Consider the following 23,621-nt stretch of genomic DNA (forward strand, 5'->3'; position numbering starts at 1 on the left):
TTGGTGGGGCAGAGGCTCTGCCTTCATCTTTAATGGCCAGTGCGGTACAGTCAGTGGACCGACGGGTGGACGGGACCCGGAGGGGGTGGGAGGGCACCTGTCTTACCCCTGGAGAAGCCCGCCGCTGGCAGGATGCCCCGGGAATCCCCCCAGCTCGGGGTGCTGAGCCAGCCTGGAGCCCTGGAGGGACCCCCCCTTCTATTTGCCAGGCACCCCTGGGCACGTCTGTTCCACACCCCCCTGGACAGGGCTCAAGGCTAGGTCGTGGGGTGTGACTCCAGCCAGGCTGTGGGCCCTGGTCATGGCTCTCAAACTGTCTCCTCCTGTATCACAGGCGGCTGGAGGAAACAGGGAGGTCGACCGGGCTCCCTGGGCAGACAGACCCCCAGGCCTGTGGCGTCAGGGGGGTACCAGGGTGCATGGGTGGTGCTGGCGCGGGGTGGGCACACCCAGGCTGCAGCCCCCTCGTAGCGGGGGTGTGGGGGGAGGCCTGTGGGAGTGGGGTCCCCAGTGGAGGGGGAGGTGCCGCGGACGGTGGGGTCAGGGCCGTGGGGCCCTCAGAGAGGACCCAGGAGGGGACACGGGCTGGCGGTCTGCTCTCCCGGGCGGGGACGGCTGTGAGTGACCCAACAGAGCGGGGCCGGGCGGACACGGGCGGGGGGCGAGGGCAGGCGTGAGACGGAGCGCGGAGCACAGCCGCATCCGGGGCGGCGCGTCCAGGCCTCCGAGAGCGGGGCGGAGCCCTGGGGCCGGAGCGCCAGGAGGTGGTGGTTTCCGCACAGGGAGGCGGCTGGGCGCCCCCAGGCACTGCAGGCAGGGGTGGGGAGGGGGCCCCGGCGGCCCTCCCTGGGCGGGGCTCAGAGGCCGGCAGGGAAGGAGGCGTTGGCGGCGGAGGGGCGCAGGCAGCTCCGGTGGGCGTCCCGCGTGAGGCTGTAGGTGCAGTAGGCCACGGCCGAGCCCAGCGTCAGCCCCGTCATGTAGGACACGGTCATGGTGTTCCCTGCGGTCAGGACCGGGACTCAGCGGGCGGGGGTCGGGGCCCCTGGGGGGCGGCGGGCCAAGCCTGCACTGGAGCCGAAGCCCCGCTCCTCGGGGGGTGAGGCGGTGACCACGGCCAGCTCCTGCCGCCCAAGGGCTGCCCAACCTTGACAGAACGTGCTGGGCGGCCCAGCCTGGCCTGCGCCGCCTCCTCTCCAGCCTCTCACCTTGTCAAGGACGACCTGGGGTGCCCACCAGGCTTCCCGCAGTAACCCTGACCAGAACCCACCTCCAGTGCCCCTTCCCCACTCAGCCCCTCCTCTGTCTCACTTGACAACCGTCCAGCCTTCCTGCCCTCGGCAACAGGCCCAAACTTGGGCGTCCTTCTTGACCACACCCCTGCCCCCGCCCCCTTCTCATGCTCCATCTCCCAGTCAGCTGGCCCTGCAGGCCCTACAGTCAAAACAGATTCTGGAACCAGGGCTTCCTTCCAGGCTCCTCCCACCTCTTCACCACCTCCCTGGCCCACGCTGCTTCTGCCCAGGGGCCTTTGCACATTCTAGTCCCGCCGCTTCCTTTGCACCATCACGTGGCTGGCCCCTCACGCCTTCCTCCAGGGCTCTGTTCACTCGGCCTCCCCAGTGATGCCTTGCCAGACTGCCCTGCTTCCACAGTGAGGCCCGACCCCGACTCCTCCATCCCATCGCTGTTTTGTATTCCTCCAGCACAGCACATCTTTGTGTGCCGTGTCAGCTCTGGATGGTCAACCCCACCAGCACAGGGACCGCTTATACTGTCGCTGTGTCCCTGGAGCCTAGGACAGTGCCTGCCTCGAGGCAGAGGCTCACCGAGCTGTCGTGGGATGAATGAGGAAGGGCTTGATGAACGTCCCAACCTACACGCTCTGAGCTGACTTGTCCCTGGGACCCAAACGCAGCTGCTTGCGGTGTGGCCTTGACTTTTATGGGCCTGGATTTCCCTGCCTGGTGGTGGACAGTCTCACAGGCAAGTGGGCCGAGGGGGGCCTTACCTGCCAGCTCCCGCTGCTTGGGGCCCACTTTGCCCGCCGCCAGGATCATAGGCACGCTGCCAAAGTAGCCATTGCTGATGCCCATGAGGAGGGAGAGGACACAGGGCCAGGCCGGGTGGCGGAGGGCGGGTGTGCCGCTGGGGTAGACGCAGAGGATGAAGAGGGGGATGAAGACCACGCGGAGGCAGGAGCAGGCCAGCAGGTGGGTGCCCCGCCAGTCCATGGGCAGCGCCGCCAGGATCTGCAGGGAGATGGACCTGTGGGCCCCAGCCTCTGCCCTCGCCTCTCCAGACCCACTCCTGTCCCTGGACGCTCCCGGCTCAGGCCGTGTCCCTGTCCTTTCCTGTTTTTGCCCCCGAAAACTGACCAAACCCCTCACTGTGGCGACACACAGGCCTTGCGGTGTGCTTGGCACCCAGCTAAACACGACACGTGTCCTGCATCAGTCCTCACAGCGCCCTCACCGGGCAGGCTCACGACCCCATTTGAGAAACAAGGACACGGCGGCCCAAAGAGTCAGGCCCACCTGTGTCAACTTGTAGGAAGCGGCGGCAGCTGGACCCGCTAACTAAGCTTGGCTTGGAGTTTCTCAGACCTCCCTGCTGTGTGACCGCAGGCATGTGGCTTTCCCTCTCTGAGCCTTGTGTGCCTCTAGAAAAGCCCAATGACAGGCTAGCCAGTTCTGGGTGCTCCTGCCCCCTTGCTTGCATCCACACCTGTGCTACCAGAGACCCCTCCACCAGTGAGCCTGGGGCCAGTGCCAGGTGCCCCTCCTCTTGCCCCTGGTCTGGTCCATGGCTCGGCTCCAACCCTCCCCACCCGGAGCCACATGCATCTTCAACTGGGGGCGCCCTCCCCTCCGCTGGGGCGGGGCCCACCTTGCCCACGAAGTCAGAGAGGTTGAACACGGCCATCAGGAGGATGGGCAGCCACTCGCCCAGGATGCAGTGGCGGATCTCGGACTCGAGACCCGGGAACAGGCACAGCGTGATGAAGTAGGTCACAGCGATGGACAGCATGTCCGCCCAGATGACGCGGGCCACCACGTAGCGGTGCAGGAGCAGGGCTGTGGGCGGCCAGCGGGGTCAGAGGGCGGCGAGCCCAGGAGCCCCTGCCAGCAGCCCGTCGGAGCAGCCGCCCCGCCCCACGCGCAGACCCGACGCCGGGCCAGGCCCGCCCACCTCGGAAGGAGGGCCAGCTGCGCCTGATCCTTGGCCGAGGCACGTCGAAGCGCGTGTAGGCGCCCCCGCCCGTCACCTCGTGGGCCGGGCTGTCCTTCGGGGACCCGCCGTTGGCCAGTGCTGGGCCCTGGTGCTCCTGGAGGGAGGACGGAGTGGGGGCCGGGACTTGCGTGCGGGTCCCCGCAGCCGAGCCTCTGGGCCTGTGCTCCCCTCCACCCCCAACGGCCTTCCGGCCGCACGGGTCAGGTCTCAGCCCAGAGCCATCAGGGGAACCTCCCTGACCATCACGGGGGCCTCCCGTGGGCCGGTCTCTGGCTCACTCGTGTCCCCAGCCCAGGGCCCAGCGAGGGCGACTCGCTGGAACAACTCCTTTGAGAACATTCTGGCTCCCCTTGCCCTGCCCTTCTCCTAGGCGGCTCCCCGGCTCCCCTGTGCCTAGCCCCCACACCTGCCATCCCTGGGCCCTCTGCGGGCTAGGCGGCCCTGCCGCCACCAGAGCGCGCCCCAGCCCCCAGGACAGCTCGGCACGGACCTCAGGCCGCAGGTGTGGTCCATCACAGCCGGCGTGGGGGAGTGTTAAGGCCTCAGGGGTGGGCTGTCGTATCCAGAGGGGGCTCAGGCCCCAGACATGTGTGCCACCGGGGGATGGAACCGTGGTCCGCGTCAGGAAGGAGGGCCCGGCTGGGACAGGGTGGCGGCCGTGCCCAGGGCCCCCAGACCCCGACCTCGCGACTTACGAAGTGCACGTCCTCGGCGGCCACGTCGTGGTGCACGCGGTAGCCGGCCCTGCGGCTCGGGCGGCAGTGGCGGGGCCTTGCTGTGTGGTAGAGCACGAAGCGGCTGCCCCGCACCAGCAGGTGCAGCAGGAAGCAGAGCAGCTCCAGGCCCGCGGAGACCAGGAAGAAGATGAGCGTGCCGGCCCGCTCGTCCGGCAGCAGCAGCTTGGTGAGGATGCGGCTCAGCGAGACCATCACTCCTGCGGTGCCTGAGGAGGAGGGGCCGTGACGCCCGCCCCGCCCTCCCTCTCGGCCCCGCCCTCCCTCTCGGCCCCGCCCTCCCTCTCGGCCCCGCCCTCCCTCTCGGCCCCGCCCTCCCTCTCGGCCCCGCCCTCCCTCTCGGCCCCGCCCTCCCTCTCGGCCCCGCCCTCCCTCTCGGCCCCGCCCTCCCTCTCGGCCCCGCCCTCCCTCTCGGCCCCGCCCTCCCTCTCGGCCCCGTCCCACAAGCTATCCCGCAGCCCTAAGACTTGCCCACAGGACGCATCCACGCAGACCGCCCCTCCCCGGCCCGCCGCCTGCTCACACCCTCTCCCACTCCACTGGAAGTGTAGATGGAATGCCTGTTGTGTGCCTAGCACCGTACCGCCCTGAGGACACAGTGGGGATGATGCACACAGGCCCTTTCCTTAGGAGGCTGGAGGGGAGAGACCCCAAGGTCGCAAAGAAGAACACCAGGATTTGGGGGTACAGGCAGGGGAAGAGGGCATGAACTCTGCGTGTTTCTATTTGAGGAGCTGAAAGGAAGTTGTGGGCTTGGAACCAGGTGGGTGGGGAGTCACAGCAGGCCAGGTACCTTCCTGGGGGCCCCTGCTGCTTGGGGCTGGATGGAGGGTGGAACTAACGTTGTGTGGAAGGGGGGCACCGCATGAGGGGGTCAGCTGCCTGGACCGGGGGCTGGAGAGGCAGGATCAGCTGGAGGGCAGGCAGGCCCACACAACTTGCAGAAGGATGGGGTGTTGAGTAACTTTCAGGTTTGAGCGTGGGGGTGCAGCTCACTGAGGCCGTGGGAAATGACACGGTGGGCTTGGGGTAGTGAGTCTGAGATGCCAAGTGGCGGTGGCTCATGGGTCTGGGGCTGCAAGGAGAGCCTGGTGCTGAGGGACGGCACTTGACATGACATGTGTGGATGGGCTGACCGTGCACACACGCGCGCACGCATGCACACACAGACACAAAACGCATGCCTCACACAGGCGCTCCGAGACACTCTAGACCCACCTGTGCCTCACATCCCAGAGGACCGCACACCAAAGAGGCCATGCCCTTCACAGCCACATTCCTCGTCTGGGAGTCCTGCCCCTGCTTCCAGCCAGGCATTCCCGCCGCATGTGCCCAGGGCTCCTGAGCCCCACCTCAGTCCCAGGGAGAGGGTCTCAGAGCCCAGAAAGCCCAGCGCCCACTCCTGGGGTTTGCAGATACTCACTCTCCCCCGTCATCACCCCCTGCGTGTACCTCTTGGGCAGCATCCCTGTGTACCCGTAGAAGCTGGATTGCTGCACTTGAGAGAGAGAGAGAGTAGTAACCGTGAGACACCACTTATCACCTGTTCAGAAGTTCAAGAACACTCGTGTTGGCAAGAGAGTGGGGAAAGGACATGAACACCACTGGGGGCAGAGGGAGGTGGTCCAACCACCGCGAGGGGTGTGGTGGAAACAGCATTGCCTGCCTTCCGTGTCCCCACCCTGGACTGGCCAGGCTCCCCCACCTCCTCTGGTCACTGACAGCCAAGCAGAAATACATACATCACTCCTGGACCAGGCAGGCAAAGCCCACGTGGTCTTCCAGTCTTTTTTTCCCCCAGGGGCAGCTACAGCCAAGGCCACGTGTTACAAATGGAGAGCCACTGTCAGCACCAGTGAGCGTGCAAAGTACCCCAGGCACCGGCTGGACATGTAGCAAGAGTCAGGAGTAAGACTGGTTCTGCGAAGCCGCTGAGATTTCTGGGCTCATTTACTACCAAGCATAACTTCTCTCATCCTGACCAATAAGACACAAGTGCAGGGACTTCCCTGGTGGTCCAGGGGCTAAGACTCCATGCTCCCAATTCAGGGGGCCTGGGTTCAGTTCCTGGTCAGGGAACTATTAATAGAACCCACCCACCACAACTAAGACCCGGTGCAAGCAAAAATATATATATATGAAGACAGAACTGCAGCCGTGTCTGGGGAAAAGAAAGCCACACTGGCTCACACCCTACAGTCTAATGACTCCATGTCTAGAAGGAAACCCTGGAGCAGGATAGGCAAACTGGGATCTCGTGGTTGTCACCAGGATTTTTTAAAAAACAGAGCAGACCTGTGTACAAAGCCTGGATTGAGAATATTATCTCACAAACCTTGATTTTATTTATAAACACACACACACGTTTGCTGAGTCATAATGTGAAATGCATTTCTTCACGGAAGGCATTATCAACAAAACTACTGGCCTGGACCTTTGTAAAAGTTGCTGCCATAAAAGACAGAGGAAAACTGAGGACCACTTGGATTAAAGACATGACCAGTAATGCAGCATGTGGCCCTGGGTCAGAAAGACAAAAATTATAGAGGACATTATAGGAATAGCCTGTGAAATCTTTACATGGGTTATAGATTCGATGACACTGCTGTATCAGTGTTCAATGTCCTGATTTGGGCAATTGTAGACACGGTTCTAGGGGAAACGTCTCAGGTTTAACTGTTACCACAGTGAAACGCCCTAAACTGTTAGTATTATGGCAAAAAGTGTGACGATGTCTGGAGTAACTCCTGAACGGTTTAAAGAGAAAATGTTCATTATTTTACATTTATATATATGTACGCGGAAATTTATATATACAGCTACTTTAGAAGTGGGGAGAGACAGAGAAAGCCAGAGAAGGAAAGAAAGCATTTGCAGCAAAATATTAACAACTGGTGAATCGAGGCAATAGTGAAGGGCGGGAAGCCTGGCCTGCTGCCCTCCACGGGATCACAAAGAGCTGGACGTGACTTAGCGACTGAACAACAATAAGAAGTTAAAAGGTATATGCGAACCCATTATATTATTCTTGCAACTTTTCACAAGTGTGAAATAGTTTCAAAATAAAAAGCTTTAAAAAAAAACAAAACTGGAAAGCTACTGCCCAAGAGAAACACTGACACAGAAAAAATGCCTGAGAGTTTGTGAGGCACAGTTTATACCTGAGAAAACCAGGGAGGTGCCTTAATGTCCACATAAGGCTTGGGCGTGTGGACATGTGCGCGGTGTGTGTGCTCCAACACTGCGTGCCCAGCGCACACAGCCCTGTGGGTGTGCAGTGTGCGATGTGTGAAAATGGACATGCCCGTGTGCATGTGGACACACACCAGCCCTGAGCCTGGCTCACCCTGTATAACACGCCCCTAGCACACAACTCAACCCACCCTGGCCCCCTGACCCTACCTGTGCAGCCGAAGGCCACGGTGCCCACAGCGGCCAGGTTGATGGCGTAAGCTTGGTCCCTAGAGAAGAGCTGCAGCCAAACGTCGCAGATGCTGATAAAGAGGAGGGGCCCCAGGGCTAAGAGGTAACCTGTGTCAGGGGAGGCCAGAGAGGGAGCAGTGAGCAGTGGGCTGGGGGAGCCCCCTCACCTCCACACAGGGCCAGGGCTGAGTGCTCTCTCTCTGCCATTCCCCTTAAGACTGGGAGGGCAGGACGTCTTACAGGTCTCAGAGGGGCACCTGGAAGACTTCCTGGAGGAGGCGCCTTTTGAGCTGGACTTTGAAGCTGAATGTTACCATGGAGACAAATGGTAGAGAAAAGCAGGGGAGAACAAGGGCCCCGGGACACATGTGGGGCACACAGCAGCCTCCCCAGGTACGGGCATCATGCCAGCGTGCACTGCACCCCTCGAGCCTGACCCGGTTTTCATAGTGGAACCTATGACATTCCTAGGAGGAAGTGCACCCATCTTACAGACAAGGAGAGTGAGGCGCAGGGGTGCGTGGTGGCCAGAGGGGAGGGCTGGGGGCCGGGTGGGCAGTGGGCAGCGTACCCGTGGTGATCCTCGTGTGCAGGCTCAGCCTCTCCACCAGTGCGTTGTTCAGGAGCACGGCCACCAGCGCCACCAGGATGTAGGTGAGGCTCATGTCAAACACAATCGAGGTTCCTGCGGGCGGTGGGGGGCGCTGGGGGGGCAGCCGGGGCTCAGAGGAGCCCCGCCCTCTGCAGCTGCCCCCACAGAGCACTGCTTCCTCCCTCTGCCCCAGAGAGTGTGAGGGGCTGCCCTGGGGTCATGCGGCAGTTCACAGCCGAGCTAGAGTTTGAAGAAAACGGGCCCCCGGAGCAGGGTGCCGCCCGAAGGGTTTCTGGAGGGCAGCTGGCCCGAGCCGAGCGAGCAGGGCAGCGTGGATGGCAGGACGCGGCCGGGGCCCACCTGGGTACTTGTGGTGCAGGTAGTCCACGTCGGTGATGAAGCTGTTATAGGGCAGCAGGAAGCCCACGCCCGCCAGCAGCATCGCGAAGTAGATGGCGTGGTAGCGGTCATCAGGCGCCGGCTCCTCTGCCGACAAACCCAGACTTCAGGCGAGAGGCGGACAGGCCCACGCGTGGCCGCGGCCACCACACTGGGGTGCAGGCCGCCGCCACGGGCACAGTGAACCACACCACCCCCCATCGTGACCACCACAGCCGTAGCCACTCAGTGTCACCCTAACCGCAGACGTGGCATCCCACCATTCGGTGCCTCTGCCACCTTAGCCGCCATCGTGGGCACCATCAGCATGGCCACTCCTACCATATGCAGCCACTGAAGCCATCATGACTGTGGGCTCTCTCCAGCCCTACGGCCACAGCTGCCCGCACCCCTGCCAGCACGGCCAGTCTCAAAAGTTACAAAGCACTGTGGCCCCTGTCACCATCGGACCAGCATCACGCCCACCATCACTGTACTGTGGTCCCTCCTCACGCAGGCCGCAGTCACCACGGCTGTCATCACCCCGGCTGCCATCCATCCCACAGCCGAGGCTGGCAAAGCCAACTGTGCATCGCGGCTGTTGGCATCACCATCACAGCCACTAGAACCAGGGTCACGGTCACCGGGCCACTGTCCACCCTCGTGGCCACTGCCGCCCGAGTCGTCACCATCGCGGCCACTAGATCTACAACCACACACGCCACGACCACAGCAACCCTCACCACGGCCGCCGTCCGTCACCAAGAGGCCCCCATCTCCACGACCCCGACCGCCACCGTGACCCTGACCGCCTCTGTGACCCTCCCCGCCTCCGTGACCCCCACGGCCACCATGACCCCCACCACCACCGCGACCGCGACCCCGACCGCCACCGTGACCCTAACTGCCTCCACGACCCCGACCACCTCCGTGACCCCGACCGCCTCCATGACCCTCTCCGCCTCCGTGACCCTCTCCGCCTCCTTGACTCTTATCATCATGGCCACTGAAACACCTGGCTGGACAGAATGCTGAAATGGCTTTTTGCAGACTCAGTACAGGGCCAGCTGGGTGTCAAGAGCTAGTGGGGCTCAGACAGTGTTCTCTGGGAAGCTGTCTACGCTCTAAGTCCGTGTCCAATATATGGTCCAGGTTCTCCTGGAGTTAGCGTTCTCATTCCCACGAACCACGGCGGAAGTGAGAGCAGGCCGAATCACCACAACCGGCAGAGGTCCCCGAACTAGTGACATTGATGCTTTCCAACTGCAGTGCTGGCAAGAGTTTTGAGAGGCCCTTGGACTGCAAGGAGATCAAACCAGCCAATCCTAAAGGAAATCCGTCCTGAATATTCATTGGAAGGACTGATGCTGAAGCTGAAGCTCCAGTCCTTTGACCATCTGATGCAAAGAACTGACTCACTGGAAAAGACCCTGATGTTGGGAAAGACTGAGGGAAGGAAGAGAAGGCGGTGACAGAGGATGAGATGGTTGGATGGTATCACTAACTTGACGGACATGAGTTTGAGCAAGCTCTGAGAGATGACGAAAGACAGGGAAACCTGGTGTCCTCAAGTCCATGGGGTCTCAAAGAGTCAGCCACAACTGAGTGACTGAACAGCAACGCAAAACGTTTGGTTCCCACCCCCATGTCTCCAGGCTCTGCTGGTGCAGGGGGCTTCCTTCTAAAGGGCGGGACGGTTCCACCCCAAGACACTGTCCTCTGCAGTGACCCTGCAGAGGACAGAGTTGCTGTGCCCACTGGGGGCGGAGGGGCTGATCCTGACCATCACAGGGACACCCGGGTGCTCCCAGATGTGTGGATCTGGAAGACGGGAGATTCCTTACGGCCTCTCTCAGGATGTCCGCTCTATGTGATACAGTCCATGGAAAATGACCCCAACCCAAGTCTAGCAGGACTGCTCGTGCTCCAGAGCCTTCCGGAAAAGAGCCCTGACCAGCTCAGGTGCTGGTGGAGGGCACAAGGAATGTGGGTGGGGGTGGGTGGGAGAAAGTGGCTATAAATACCAGCTACAGTCGTGACTAGCCAGATAGGAGGACTGACTGCCCGAGCATTTCTTCCTTATTTTGATATGAATACGTGTGTATATATGTATTAGGGCTTCCCTGGTGGCACGGACGGTAAAGAATCTGCCTGCAATGTGGGAGACCTGGGTTGGATTCCTGGGTTGGGAAGATCCCTGGAGAAGGGAATGGCTGCCCACTCCAGTATGCTTGCCTGGAGAATCCCATGAACAGAGGAGCCTGGCGGGCTACAGTAGTCAAATGTTCTTATTGTATTCACTTTCTCACCCCTGTATCATCTAACATTAAGGTGTGCTCGTAACAGCTCTGCATCTCAGTGTTTAAGTTTCGGGGAGCAGAGGTATGGACTTTGCAGCCCCTGGGGAAAGGGTGAGTGTGTTTTCGTGACTTGCCCAAGGTCCCTGAGCAGACAAAGAGACGGGAGCTCTCTGGAACCCAAATCTGCCTGACTCCAGACCCACATGCTGCCCGCTCTGCAAGTCTGCCCTATTTCCTCCACCGAGGGAACCCGAGGCTCAGAGGCGGAGGTCTTTGCTCTGGGACACACAGTCAGGGAGTAAACAGGGTCCTGGAATCTCACACCAGTCCTCTTTTCGGGGACTTTGCTGAAGTGAAGCAAGGCTGGCTCTGGCCAATGAGTGTGGCCACACAACAGACGTCGCCTGCAGACAGCAGTCCACACACGGGTCGGTGCGCCTGCCCCCGTGGAAGCCCACATTAAGACGGAGGCTTCCCTGAACACACCTGGACACACGGTGTTGGCGAAGGCACTGGGACCGTGGGCTCCTTTGTCGCCGCAGCAGGTCTAATCCATCCTGGCCAGTGCTGCCCCCTAGGCTCAGTGATCCCCCCCACCGAGGTTCCCCATCCCAGGAAGGCTCGGGAGGACTCCCAAGGCCGACCCTCCGCTGCCCCTCACTCACCAGAGTCCGTGAAAATCGGGATGCCCCTGGTCCTACCGCCCTGGGCCTGGGTGGCCCCGGCCACCGCCTCCTCCAGGTGGCCGCTGTCGAAGCTGAAGCTCATCACCACACCCCCGTGTGGCATGCTTGCCACGCTGGCCTCCCGGGGGCGCTGGCTGCCCACCGAGCCCATGGCGGCCACGCTGCAGAGAAAGCAAAGGAGGCCAGATGGGGAGCCCAGGAGAGGACCCCAGCCCCACTGCCCTGCTGCCAGCCCGCACCCCCCAGGGCCATCCGTCCTCTCTATTCATCCCATCCCCTTTTTTTTCCCTCTTTTTCCTTTCTTTGCCATGCCACATGGCTTATGTGATCTTAGCTCCCCGCCCAGGGATTGAACCTGAGCCCTCAGCACTGAAACAGCAGAGTCGCTGGATGCAAACCCAAGCGGACACGTGATGCCATGTGACTTGTGTCTTAAGATGCTCCCTGGCTGCAGCAGGGAGCAAGACTGGAGGCCTGCATGAGGGCGGCAGCGGCGGGCACGGTTGAGAGGAAACAGATGCGGTGGTGCAGGAGGGGTGGTTTGAGCATGTGTGTGCCAGTGCTGCACTCAAGTGTCCCATGAACCACTGCCCTCTGGAAGGAGGTTCCAACATCCACTCATTTGATGGCCGATGAAAAGGAACGTTACTGGGTGAACAGCTCCTCTGCCCCGCCACCCCGGTCTAACAGGCAGTGAGCGGCGGGACCTAAATCTGGACCCAGGCCTGTGGGTCCCCGCGCCCCCACGGCCCATGTACTGGGGCCAGCCTCGTGGGGTGGCGGGAAGTCCTTTCTCTCCGGCTCTTGCCTCAATTCAAATCTATATCTTTGGAGGAAAGGAGCTAACTGATCCTCAATGGACGTTGTTGTTCAGTCACTCAGTTGAGTCCGACTCTTTGTGACCCCATGGACCGCAGCATGCCAGGCTCCCCTATCCTTCACCATCTCCCGGAGTTTGTTCAAACTCGTGTCCATCGCATCGGTGATGCCAGCCAACCATTTCATCCTCTGTCGCCCCCTTTTCCTCCCGCCTTCAATCTTTCCCAGCATCAGGGTCTTTTCCAATCAGTCAGTTCTTCCCATCAGGTGGCCAAAGTATTGGAGTTTCAGCTTCAGCATCAGTCCTTCCAAAGAATATTCAAGACTGATTTCCTTTAGGATGGACTGGTTTGAACTCCTTGCTGTCCAAGGGACTCTCAAGAGTCTTCTCCAGTACCATTGGAGAAGTTGGGTGTCTAGCTTTTTTCCCTAAAATACTGACCAGTTTGTTTTTGGAACAACCTTTAATCGTTTATCTGATTGCCAAGAGGATACACACTCACTGTAGGGAACCGGAGACAGAGATGGGACGTGGCAGCATCGGGCACTGAGTGTGGCGCCCCTACTTCCTGATCCCCTCCCCCTGGAGCATGGGTCAGGGCACCCACAGAAGCAGCAGGGAGAGGGACCGCTCCCCAAGGGACCTTATGTGCCCTCGGCTGCTCCGATTCTCTCTGAGCTTGGCCCACAGCCATGCCCACTCCCGCCTCTGCCTGGTTCATCTCCTTTCCTCCAGCAGCCCCGCCTGTCTACCTGCTCCCCAGCCTCCCCTGGGCTCCCCCCGCTTCTTTGCTCCCCACAGAGAGTTTTAGTTGGGGTCTGAGAGTCTGGAGCCTTCTTTGCTTCCAGGTGGGTCTTGGGGAAATTCTGTCCTTGCAGGCTGGGGGCTGACCGGCAGATGGGCACCCAGAAGCAATGTGTGTGTGGGGGCCGGGAAGCCAGGCGTGACCCCCCTCCAGGCTCAGTCCTGGACCTCCTGCCACATCCGGAGCTGAGGGGCCGAACGGGACTCAGGACGGAGCTCAGTCGCGGGTGAAGGGCTGTGGCCCTGGGCAGGGTCCTGCACTGGAGGCTTGGACACCCTGGGTCCCCCAGCCACCCGGCCTCCCAGGTGGGCCCAGGACAGGGTCTGCAACGACGAGCACCCCTCCCTCCAGCCTTGGAGGGTGTCTGCTTCCGACCCCCTGGCCTGTGTTTCCGAGACAGACGCGGCGCCGGGGACACGCCCGGCCTCTGCGCTGAGGTTTCCGCCTAGCCGAGAGGCCACGCCACCCGGGAGGCGGACGTGCTCCGCATGGAGCCAGGAGGCCACCCCGCTGCTCCCAGACACTCTGCGGGCGAGACGGGCAGCCGCCACTCACATTGCCTGGGCCACTGTGCCCTTGTGCTCCTCCAGGCCCCCTCCTGGGAGGTGCTCAGTGGCCCCAGCACCCCCGATATGACCTCCCATGTTGGCAGGGCAAGGGGGGTTGGCTGGAGGGGGCTGCCCCTCCCTCTCCTGGGCTGCAGGCCTCCAAGCCGTCCCCCCAGACCCCCCCACGCCCAGCTCCACCCCACACAGGCAGGCCTGAGCCTAGCTCTTCCCCCAGCCCCTCCTCCTTGGGTCCTGCTTTAATTAAACTTTATGGACAGGCACAGGGGCACAGGGGTCTTCTCCACACCCCAGCAGTCCTGAAGGCCCCCACTTCGCATTAAGAGAGGCTGAGGCACAGAGAGCCGGGTCCAGGGGCCACACAGCACGTTCTGGAGCCCCGCCAGGCCGGCCGCCTTTGGCTCCCCCCATTTCAGAGGCAACTGAGTTCTAACTGTGCCCCCAGGGCACTGTGAAGGCTCTGGGTGTCTGAGCCTCTCAGGGGCTGCACTCCAGCCGGAGGGCACAGGGAGCCTGGGATCTGCTTGGAAAGCCAGCCGGCTAGTCTTCCTGGGGCCTCAGGCTCATGCGAGCCCCTGGCCCTGGCTGGCTGGACGCCCTTGGATGGCCCTGCCCCCGGACCCCCTATCTGAGGCAGCCTGTAAGTTCTCTACCGCTCTTTCCGCAGCCAAGCCTTCCGGACTGGCCCAAAGTCCTCCCTGGTGGTTCTGCCCATAGGAAAGTGGGTTTCCAGGCCCACGGGCCACCCCCTGCCTGGAGCGGGGTAGGAGGCAGGCTCAAAAGCATTGGCCAACCGGCCACAGGCGCCAGCCGACCGGGGTGCCCGGCCCCGCCCCTGGCCCCTGGCCTTGGTGCTGCAATGCCCCCAGCCCCGGCTCCCTCGGGGGAGCCTCCACAGCAACGCAGTCGGTTCGCAGGCCAGCGCTCCTGGGCGAAGGACAGACGGTAGGACCCCTGGGAGGTGACCTCTGGGCGCAGGCCCCACCTCTTTCAGCCGCTCTCCCAAGAGCTGGGAGGGGGCGGGCAGGGGTAGGGGCGCGGTGGGGCGGAGGAACTTCCAAGGAGGAACTTCAGCTGGAAGGATGCTGGGCTGTGCCTGGGGAGGAGGTGGCGCCTGGCCAGGCAGGGCCTGGAGCCGGCGGCCACTCTCCGCTTCCCGGGTCTGGGTCCTGCGCTCGCAGAGGGGCCGGTGGCGGGCTGGCCCGGTCCGGAGGCTGGACAGGGTGCGCGTGGGAGCCCGCTCATCCCGGGATGGAGTGGGAGGATGAGGGTCTCGGGCTGCCCGGGGTCACGCGCCCGCGCCCCAGGACTCGGCGGCCGGAGCCGGCGCGGAGTGGGGGGGAAGCACGGAGCCGGGCCGCGCGCGCCTCAGACAAAGGCTCCGACAGGTCCCCGCGTCCCGGCCGGCCCGCGCCCCGCCCGCCGCCCCCGCGATGGCAGCTTACCTTGGTCCGGTCCGGTCTGGGGGTGGTGGGGGTCCTCGGGGCGCCCGGCCCCGCCCGCGCCCGACGCCCCCGCGCCGGGACCCCTGGGCGCGCGTGCCCCGGCCCGCTGCGTCCCGCTCCCCGCACCCCGCCTCGGGCCCGGCGCGGCCGGCGTCCTCCGCGGGTCCCAGTCCGCCGGCCCCCGGGTCGGCGAGCGCGTCCGGGGGGCGCAACGGCCTCGGCGAGCACAGCGAGGGACCCCGCGCTCCGCCCCGGCCCGCCCCCCGCGCGGAGCCCCGCCCCTTCCCCTCCTCCCTCCCGCCCCCCAGTCCCCCCCTCCCCGCCCTCCGAGCCCGCGGGGAAGAGGAGGGGCGGAGACTGAGGTCTGGGCCCCCCCCCCCCCCGCGACCTCTGGGTGACCTGTGGCTGATCTAGCTACCACTGCCCATGCCCACCTCCCTGCCTGGGTGCCCAGGCCTACTCCCCTCCCCATCCCTGCCTTGCCCCTTCACCTCCTCCAACTACTGTCCCCTCTCGTGGGAGGCCTGTGGTGCTTGAAGAGTGGGTGGGACAGGTCAGCCGGTGACCAGATTCAAGTTTTGAAGGATGAGAAGTCGGCGAGCAGAAGATCCTGTGCATTCCAAACAGATCTAGGGGCTTCTGCAGCCTTGGTCCCCATTCCTGCCCTGGGGTCCTCCTGCTCGCTGCTTGAGATCAGACGCTGTGGAGGCGGCTTCCCGTCTCGGAGCCTCAGTTTCCTCCCGGGTGGATGGAATTACAACCCCCCCAGGGCTGTTGGCCCCTTGCGCACCTCTCTGGGAGCCTCCCTTTGCTCATTTGTGACCTGGGAGGAGCCCACCACACTGGGAAGGGAGGGAAAGTTCTTTGTCAGGAGAGGCGTCCAACCTCAAGGGGAGGAGAGGTGGGAGGTGGAGGAGCAAGCCCGTGGGAAGCCCCCCACTCAGGGCTGAGCCCCCCCAGGAGGGATCCACACAGGTGCCTGGCAGAGACCATGCCAAGCCCCTACCTGGATGTCATCCCCTCACTTCCCACCAGACTAGCCCCTCCTCCTGTCTGGTGACCCACCTCTGGCGAGCAGAGAGTGGGCTGGGAGACAGGGCCAGTTGTTCAAAATCATTAATCTTAGAGTTAATGAGTCTGGTGTCTCCCAGGGCTCTAAAGCATTGAAAGGGCCAATGCGGGAGGCCATGGTGGAGCTGCCCTGGTGCAAGGAAAAATTATTCAGTGCCTGTGAGACATTGTTCCAGGTGCAGGGAACCCATCAGGGTCCCTGCCCCCATGGGGTTTCGCAGGCAGTAAGCAAGTGCAATCATTTCTGGAAGCTTCAGATGCCTGGAAGACAGAGAGAGAGTGGTGGGAGAGACAATGGCATGTGCCTACGGGGGTGGGTGGGCGTCTAGTGGTCAGGGAAGGCCACTCTGAGAAGGTGACACTGGACGGGAGAGACTTGCCCCTGGTGGGGAGATTTGTGGGAAGGGTGCTCTGGGCAGACGGAACAGCCAGTGCACAGTCCCGAGGCCAGAAAACCTCATTCTATTCAAGAACAGAAAGAAGGTCAGTGTACCTCCAGGGGGGAGGAAGGGGGGCAGAGGGCAGAAACCAGCCTGAGGGGGCTCCTGTCGGAGCCCCTGGCGTGTCTTCTTTCTTTATTTTGGCCACACCTAGCAGCATGTGGGGTCTTAGTTCCCTGATCAGGTATCAAACCCACATCCCCTGCAGTGGAAGCAAGGAGTCCTAACTGCTGGACTGCCAGGAAAGTCCCTGGAGTGTTTTAGTCGGAGGAGAGTTTTAAGCCTGGATTCCTAGGGTGCGAAGCGAAGTTGCTCAGTCGTGTCTTTGCGACCCCATAGCCTACCAGGCTTCTCAGTCCATGGAATGTTCCAGGCAAGAGTACTGGAGTGGGTTGCCATTTCTCCTGGGGTAGGGGGATGTGAATTGGAACAATCCTCCCAGAAAGTAAATTGGCTTAAAAAAGATGCCTTTGATTCGGAAAATCTAGCCTAAGGAAATAATTCTAAAAATACAGAAAAGGCTTTCTAAACAAAAACATTCGCCATAATAGCCAGACATTGCAAATAGTCTGGTTATCCAAGAAGAGAAGATAAGGAATATTCATCATGGTGGGAGACAGATGACATGATTGTTATATTTGAAAAAAAAAAAAAAAACCAAGAAAACTAGTGGAATAATCTGTCACCACTAGGATGTACCGTTTAATGTGGAAACTGGCCATGTGAAAGCAAGCGGCATATCAACAGGAAGTGGGAAGAAATACAAAAGATACTTGGCACTTTGTGGCCCAGATTAGAAAAACTGGATAAAAGATTTTCTGGGAAAATAAAAATGAGCAGACAAGCTGCCATCAAATAAGAAATCAGATCTAAATAGAACATTTACTGGAGAAGAAATAGAGAATTTTGTTAAAGAACTATGTCTTCGCTGCTCCCAAACTCAGGTGTGGGCAGTTTCACAAAATTACTGATTCTACCCAACTTTTAAAGAAAGGAGAGCCAAGGCGCAACGTCATCCTTTCAGAGCACAGGAGAAAAGAAAGAGTGTGGTAAACCTGAAGAAGTTTCTCTAAGAAAATAATAGGTGAGCCTCACCTGTGAATATCAGCTTAACACCCTAATAAAATAGTACCAAATAGCGATTGCTTCTGAGAAAGGAGATGGTGGGGGCAGGATCAGAGAAAGGACACTGATTTTTTTTACTGTCCCCTCTCGTACACTGAATTTTTTAACATTATTTGGACAAGCCTGATACACAGTTTCACACAGTATATGTATTCTGCATAGAGGAAAGACTAGAAGGGAATGCAGTAAAATGTTAGTCGCCATTGAATGTGGGGACCGGAGAGGCATCATTGTCTTTATTTTTCTGACTTTTTTTTTGGTTATGCTGCAGGGCATGCAGGACCCTAGTTCCCTGACCAGTTTCCCTGCGAGTGGAAGCCCGGAGTCCTAACCACTGGCTCTTCAGGGAAGTCCCCTGCCTTTTCTATTTGCTAAGAAAAGTTTCAGTTTGCTAAGACAGGGAAGAGACTTCAGGGTTTAGATGAGGGCCAAGGTCTGGGAGGATGACTGATGTTGCTCGTGTCCAGAGGACCTTAGCAGGAGCTTGCGATATCATGGGGGTGATCAGGGCTGTGTCGTGGGGGCTCTAATGGGCCTGGGAGAGGCGGATGCATTTGAATAGGACTCGGAATTGAGAGGGGCCAGGCCACTCCCACATCTTGCCACATCAGGACCCTTCCTCAGGGTCAGTCCAGCCATGAGCTCTGTAGGGCTCACGTGAAAGCCACACACACCTCCTGTCTACGCCACTGACCTCTGGAGGGTGTTTGTTACGCGGCATGGCCGTGGTTGTGATAACTGATACACTGGCTCGTGCTGTGCCCTCTGCCCTGCTCTTGAATGTCTCCTTGTCGTGCACCATACCATGGGTCTCATGCCCAAGGACCTTGCTTTACCCTCTGAGGGAGATAGGAAGACTTCATTTCCCCCACGGGGACCCTCAACCCTCAGCAGCTGGCGAGAGCTCAGCCTTCCTGCTGTGTGACCTGCGGCCACTCACCGCCCCTCTCTGTGTCTCAGCTGGAAAAGGAGAGCTGGAAGGACTGTTGTGAGGGGTAAAAGATCTAACATGCTTCACCAGGGAGGGGGCACCGACGCTTGTTGAGATCTCAGTGCACATTCAGAGACATCCTTCCCCTCCCCCCGCCAGCTGCCCTGTGCCGGGGACCCCTAGAGCCATCCCCATTCTACTTGTGGGCAAACTGAGACCCAGAGAGGTCCCAGCCATCAGGTCAGAGCCGAGTCTTTGGCTATGCCTCCTGAGGGTTCGGGGCTGAGTGGCAGGCCCAGGAAAGTGTTCTCTGTGGGGGTACCGGGCTGGGTGAGCCCCAGGACCTGGCCCGCTGTCACTGCTGACGACACCCCAGCCTCACTGACGGCAGCAAAGACCCTGCTCGTCGATGCCTGTGCTCCCATCCCTGTGAGCAGCCTTCCCTTGGAGAAACGCCATCTGCCAGGCTGAAAAACGCAGCCAATTAAGGCCCACTGGAACAAGCAGGTGACGGGCTGTGGCAGGGGTTGAGGGAGGGGCCCGCTGTCCCCCCTGTTCTGTCACCCAGCCTCGTGAGGGCGGTGAGGTGGCACAGGGAGAGGCTGGGGTGGGGTCTGCTTCATGCCCCAGAGTGACCTGCAGCTGCCACCGCCGGGGACCAAGGCCCCTGCCCGGCCTGCACTCGACAAGTGCTGGGCGCTGCTCTCGGTGGCCTCGGAAGCTCCCCCCAAAGTCACCTGTCAGCGGAGTGCTACCAGGGCCCCCTCCCTGGTCTCCTGGCCTCCCGCACTGTGCCCTCCGACCCAGCTCGCTAGACGGACAGAGCGAGCTTCCTGAAAGCTAACCTGCTCGTACTGACTCTCCCAGGATCCCTCAGGGTCTGCAGGGGTAACACCCAGAGCCCACCCTGTAACCTTCCCCACACGTCACGAATGGGTGGGAAGGTGGGTAGGCTAGTGGGTTCTGTCCCAGCAGCAGAGATTTGGCTCAGCTGCTCAGCCCAATCTGATATAATTGTTTTAAAAACGCTTTGGGCTTCCTATGTATCAAATTATAATCCGTTCCACTATTAATAGGTAAAAGCCGCACCCACACATCTCTCAGTGCTGGGCTGAGGAACAAGGTCCCCACGATTTTTAGAAGCTCTCTAATCTAACGGACTTCCCTGGTGGCTCAGACGGCAAAGCGTCTGCCTACAATGCGGGAGACCTGGCTTCAATCCCTGGGTCGGGAAGATCTCCTGGAGAAGGAAATGGCAACCCACTCCAGTATTCTTGCCTGGAAAATTTCGTGGACAGAGAAGCCTGGTAGTCTGCAGTCCATGGGGTCCCAAAGAGTCGGACACGACTGAGCAACTTCACTAAGTTCACTAATCTAACAGAGAAAGTCTGAGGTGCCTGCTTTTAAGATTCTTAGAAGCCTTTTCATCTATCTGAGAGCATTTCAAGCCACTACCTTAAATATTTCTTATTAAAAAAATATATGTCACAACCAGGTCTTGGTTGCGACACATGGCGTCTTCGATCTCAGTTGCAGCACGTAGGATCTTTTAATTACAGCATGTGGGACCTAGTTCCCTGACCAGGGATCGAACTGGGGCCCTCTGCCTTGGGACTACAGAGTCTTAGCCACTGGACCACCAGGGAAGTCCCCTTAAATATTTCTTAACCATATCATCTACCCTGACAATAGTACTTTGAAATTTTGCTTGACCCAAGACCATGGTTTGCTGGTAATACTCTACATTCGATCTTTCCCTAGGGTGATGGCTTTTCTGGAGGCTCTTGGCTTTGTTCCTGCTGGTGGCCCATCTAACCAGCCCTCCAGGTGGGTGCCCTTGTGCACGAATCTCGGGGGATACACTTTGGGCCCAAAGTGGACGTTTTAGAATAACTCCCACCATTGCAGTGACAACAGCTACCAAGCCTGCCCGCTCACTGTCCGTCCCTTCCCAGGGAGTAGGTGCCTCCTAGACCACCATGGCCCCCCAGTGGGACGCCGTGTGGGGGTGATGTGCTCAGCACAAAGACCAGCGGGTGTATTGGGGTATTTTCCTGTCCCCTCCAGCTTCAGGGTGGGCTTGGTTTGTTTGGAGGGAGGGACGGCCTCAAGGTAATCTCAAAAATAAATGTCCACAAAAAGGCAGATACAGATTTTATGCATAATAGCAGAAACCTGCAAACAGCCTGGGGCCTTGCGAGGGAAGATGGTTAAACTGTGGTCCAGTCCCACCATGGAATACTACTCAGGAGTGAAAAAGGAGCACGCTGCTGCTACCCCCATAACCGGATGACCATCAGGTGCAGTTATGCTGAATGGAAAAGACAGACACAGGAAAGATAGGCACAGAATTCCTATCGTGTGGTTCCATTCACATGAAATTCTAGAACAGACAAGATGAATCAAGGGAAATCCGGTTGATGTTTACCCTTCGGTAGGGAGAGGCATCAGGGTGAGCAATACTCTCTATTTTGATAGAGATTTGGCTAATTCAACATGTCCATCTGTCAAAACTCAGCAAATGTTCACTTTAGATTCGTGCCTTCCACTGTTGGTAAATTTTGTCTGAAAAATCCCCAAATATTGACCTCTAGCTACCGCTCTGCCGGTGTGGGGGAGAAGTGTCCTGGTGTCTGCAGTTGGCTTTGAACTGCGTTGAAGGAAGGTGGGTTGCTGGGTGGAGAGTGGGTGGAGAGCTGGACTCTCAGAAACAGAGCGGAGTCCAGGCAGGCTCCTCTGGGGGGGCCGCTGGGGGTCCCCAGCATGATTCTTCCGGCTCTTCCTTATGTTGAAAATGTTTGCAATGATACATTGGGATGCTGGGGGTGGAGGGATGCAGAGAAGGGGCCAGTGGTGCGCCCCGCCATGCCCCCTCCCTACCCTGCCCCACCTCTGCCAGGGCTCTTCCAGTCCATCTGCTTCCCGCAGAGCCCAAACCTAATTTATTCCCAACTTATTAACTTAAAGCCCATTAGAATCTTCCCATCGACCGGGACATGCAGCCAAGAGTCAGGCAGAGACTGTCAGGAGGGGCTGGGGAGGGAGAGGCAAAGGCCCCCCCGGACAGAGGCTGGGTGCCCACCCGGGCCCGCCAGCTACCGCGCTGGGCAGGCCCAGGCCTCCACAGACGGTGGAGGGGCGAGGGTCTCCCCGTGGCACCTCCCCTCTCACCTCCTCTAATTTGTGCAGGGGCCTGGGAGCGCCCTTTGAGAGCTGGGGAAGCCAGTGGGGCAGTGGGGAGGCGGGGGTGAGGGAACAGTGGGTCTTTGCACAGTCACGCCATACACAAGCTGGATTCCACGCTCACAGTGACCCCAGGACACGGGTGATGTCGGTCACCTCAGGGCAGGCCCCGGCACCAGGCTTCTGACCTGGGTAGAAAGGTCCCCTGGGCCGGCCGGGACCCCCCTGCCCGAGCCTTGCAGGCATCACATGCCAGGACGCCATCAGCTCATCCCTGCCTGTGCTCTGCCTTTGAGCATCGTGGTGTCAACTTAGAGAAAATGCAACCCAACCCTCTGGGCTAAAAAGGCAACTTGAATGAATAAAACCCCAGGACTGTCTCCTAGGAGGGCAGGGATGGTGTGTGTGGTGCTGAGCAGGACAGGGTTGGCAGGGGGGAGGTTGGCACTGGCAGCCCTAGGAGCCAGTCCTGGGCCAAGGTCATTGCTCAGATCCTCACAGTGAGTCTAGGAGGGGAGGGGCCTGGCTCAGAGAGGCCAGTTGCCTTGCTCAAGTCACACAGCAAGGCCAGGCAGATGTTGTCCCTTCTCAGCCACCCCTGTCTGTCCTAGGTGGGGCACACTGCTCCCCAGAACCCCCCAGACCCCTGGGGTTGGAGGTCAGAGGGAGGCGTACCGGGGGCCAGGTTTCCGGGACCGGGGCCCTGAGCCATCATGGCATCTTGGGGTCCGCCCCTCAGGACACCTCAGGCCAGGCAGTGAGTGGGCATAAAGGCTCCCCGGGGCCCTGCTGGAGGCTGGCCAGGGCGGCGGCAGCTGCTGGCCAGGCTCCAGGAGCTTTTAGCTGGAAGAGCTCTTCATTATAGCCACTGAGGATGGTGGGGGATGGGAGCCTCGGCAGACCCTGGGCTGGCTGCTGCACCCCGAGCTCTGATCTCCGCCTCCCGCAGCGCGGAGCCACCCCCCACGACGCTCCCGCCCACCCCCCAGCCCCTCCCTTGAGCTCCCAGCCACACCCAATTTCCTGAGGCTTCCCCGCCCCCAACAACAAGGCGACTCTTTGCCCAAGCTTTTCCCACCTAGTTCCCTCCACCCCCATCCACACACGCCCTTCCCCATCCCGCCAACTGCCATCCACTCACAAAGGCTCAGCGCCACTGTCCCCCGGCACGGAGCCTCCCCCTGGCTTGGGCATGTCAGGGGTGACCCTGAGTACTCACTGGGGGTCACTGGACCCTCATGGCCTCTGAAGGAGGCTTGAGGACTCGCGAATGTACAGATGGGGGTGAGGCCCGGGTGAGGGAAGCCGTTTGCCCAAGGTCGAATGTTTGCCCAAACTGAGAAGCCTCGAGGAGTCAGCCCGTCTCTGAGCCTTGGGGCTGGGCTTGGAGAAGGTCTCGGTCAGTAAAAGGGTCTGGGTGAACCAGCTACCGCTGGGGTTGGGGACAGAGTGGCACTGGACCCTGGGGCCACCAAGCTGACCCCAGAGGAAGGCAGGCAGGGTGACCAGACTCCCAGATCCTCGGATTCCTGGAGCACCTGAGTGATGGCTTGCATCCGGGTCCCTTGCCATCAACACGCCCATTTCACAGATCAGATGAGGAAACACGTGCCACAGGCTGGCCCAAGTTTTCCCAGCCAGCCTCTGGGGAGTGGCAGGAAAATGGCCCCGAATGGCCGACGCTCCTGGCCACGTCTGGACCACACCAGGCCCACGCCTGGCCTTACTTGGGACTTACCTGGGACTTTGCTGTGCTCTCTCTGAGGCCTCTCCCCCGTGGAGTCAGAATTTGCTCGTCAGACACGCGGCGCGAAGGAGCCTTTGTACTCTCTATTTACAAGAGGAGCCTTGTGAGCAAATTAGCAGGGTAACCAGGGAAATGTTTGGCTTC

The 23,621-nt window shown here is 60.2% G+C and overlaps 1 protein-coding gene across 3 annotated transcripts; it reads right to left on the minus strand.

The window, feature by feature from the left end:
* Nucleotides 1-23,558, minus strand: SLC29A4 (solute carrier family 29 member 4). Of its 3 annotated transcripts, none has more exons than XM_019988366.2 (11): nt 23,469-23,558; nt 11,324-11,505; nt 8,341-8,466; nt 7,960-8,073; nt 7,368-7,496; nt 5,389-5,463; nt 3,927-4,174; nt 3,190-3,325; nt 2,887-3,074; nt 2,009-2,249; nt 1-1,000 (listed from the first exon to the last, which is right to left on the minus strand). In XM_019988366.2, the coding sequence occupies exons 2-11, from the start codon at nt 11,493-11,495 to the stop codon at nt 858-860; spliced, it is 1,572 nt and encodes a 523-aa protein (XP_019843925.2). In that variant the 5' UTR covers nt 11,496-11,505; nt 23,469-23,558; the 3' UTR covers nt 1-857. The 3 variants fall into 3 exon arrangements, with proteins under 3 accessions (XP_019843925.2, XP_070636359.1, XP_070636360.1); XM_070780258.1 differs by lacking the exon at nt 23,469-23,558 and adding an exon at nt 14,981-15,184; XM_070780259.1 differs by lacking the exon at nt 23,469-23,558 and having other exon boundaries at nt 7,960-8,092; nt 11,324-11,454.
* Between the last annotated feature and the right edge of the window lie 63 nt (nt 23,559-23,621).

Source organism: Bos indicus, chromosome 25 (genome assembly GCF_029378745.1).
Source record: "Bos indicus isolate NIAB-ARS_2022 breed Sahiwal x Tharparkar chromosome 25, NIAB-ARS_B.indTharparkar_mat_pri_1.0, whole genome shotgun sequence".
Classification (NCBI taxonomy): Eukaryota; Metazoa; Chordata; class Mammalia; order Artiodactyla; family Bovidae; genus Bos; species Bos indicus.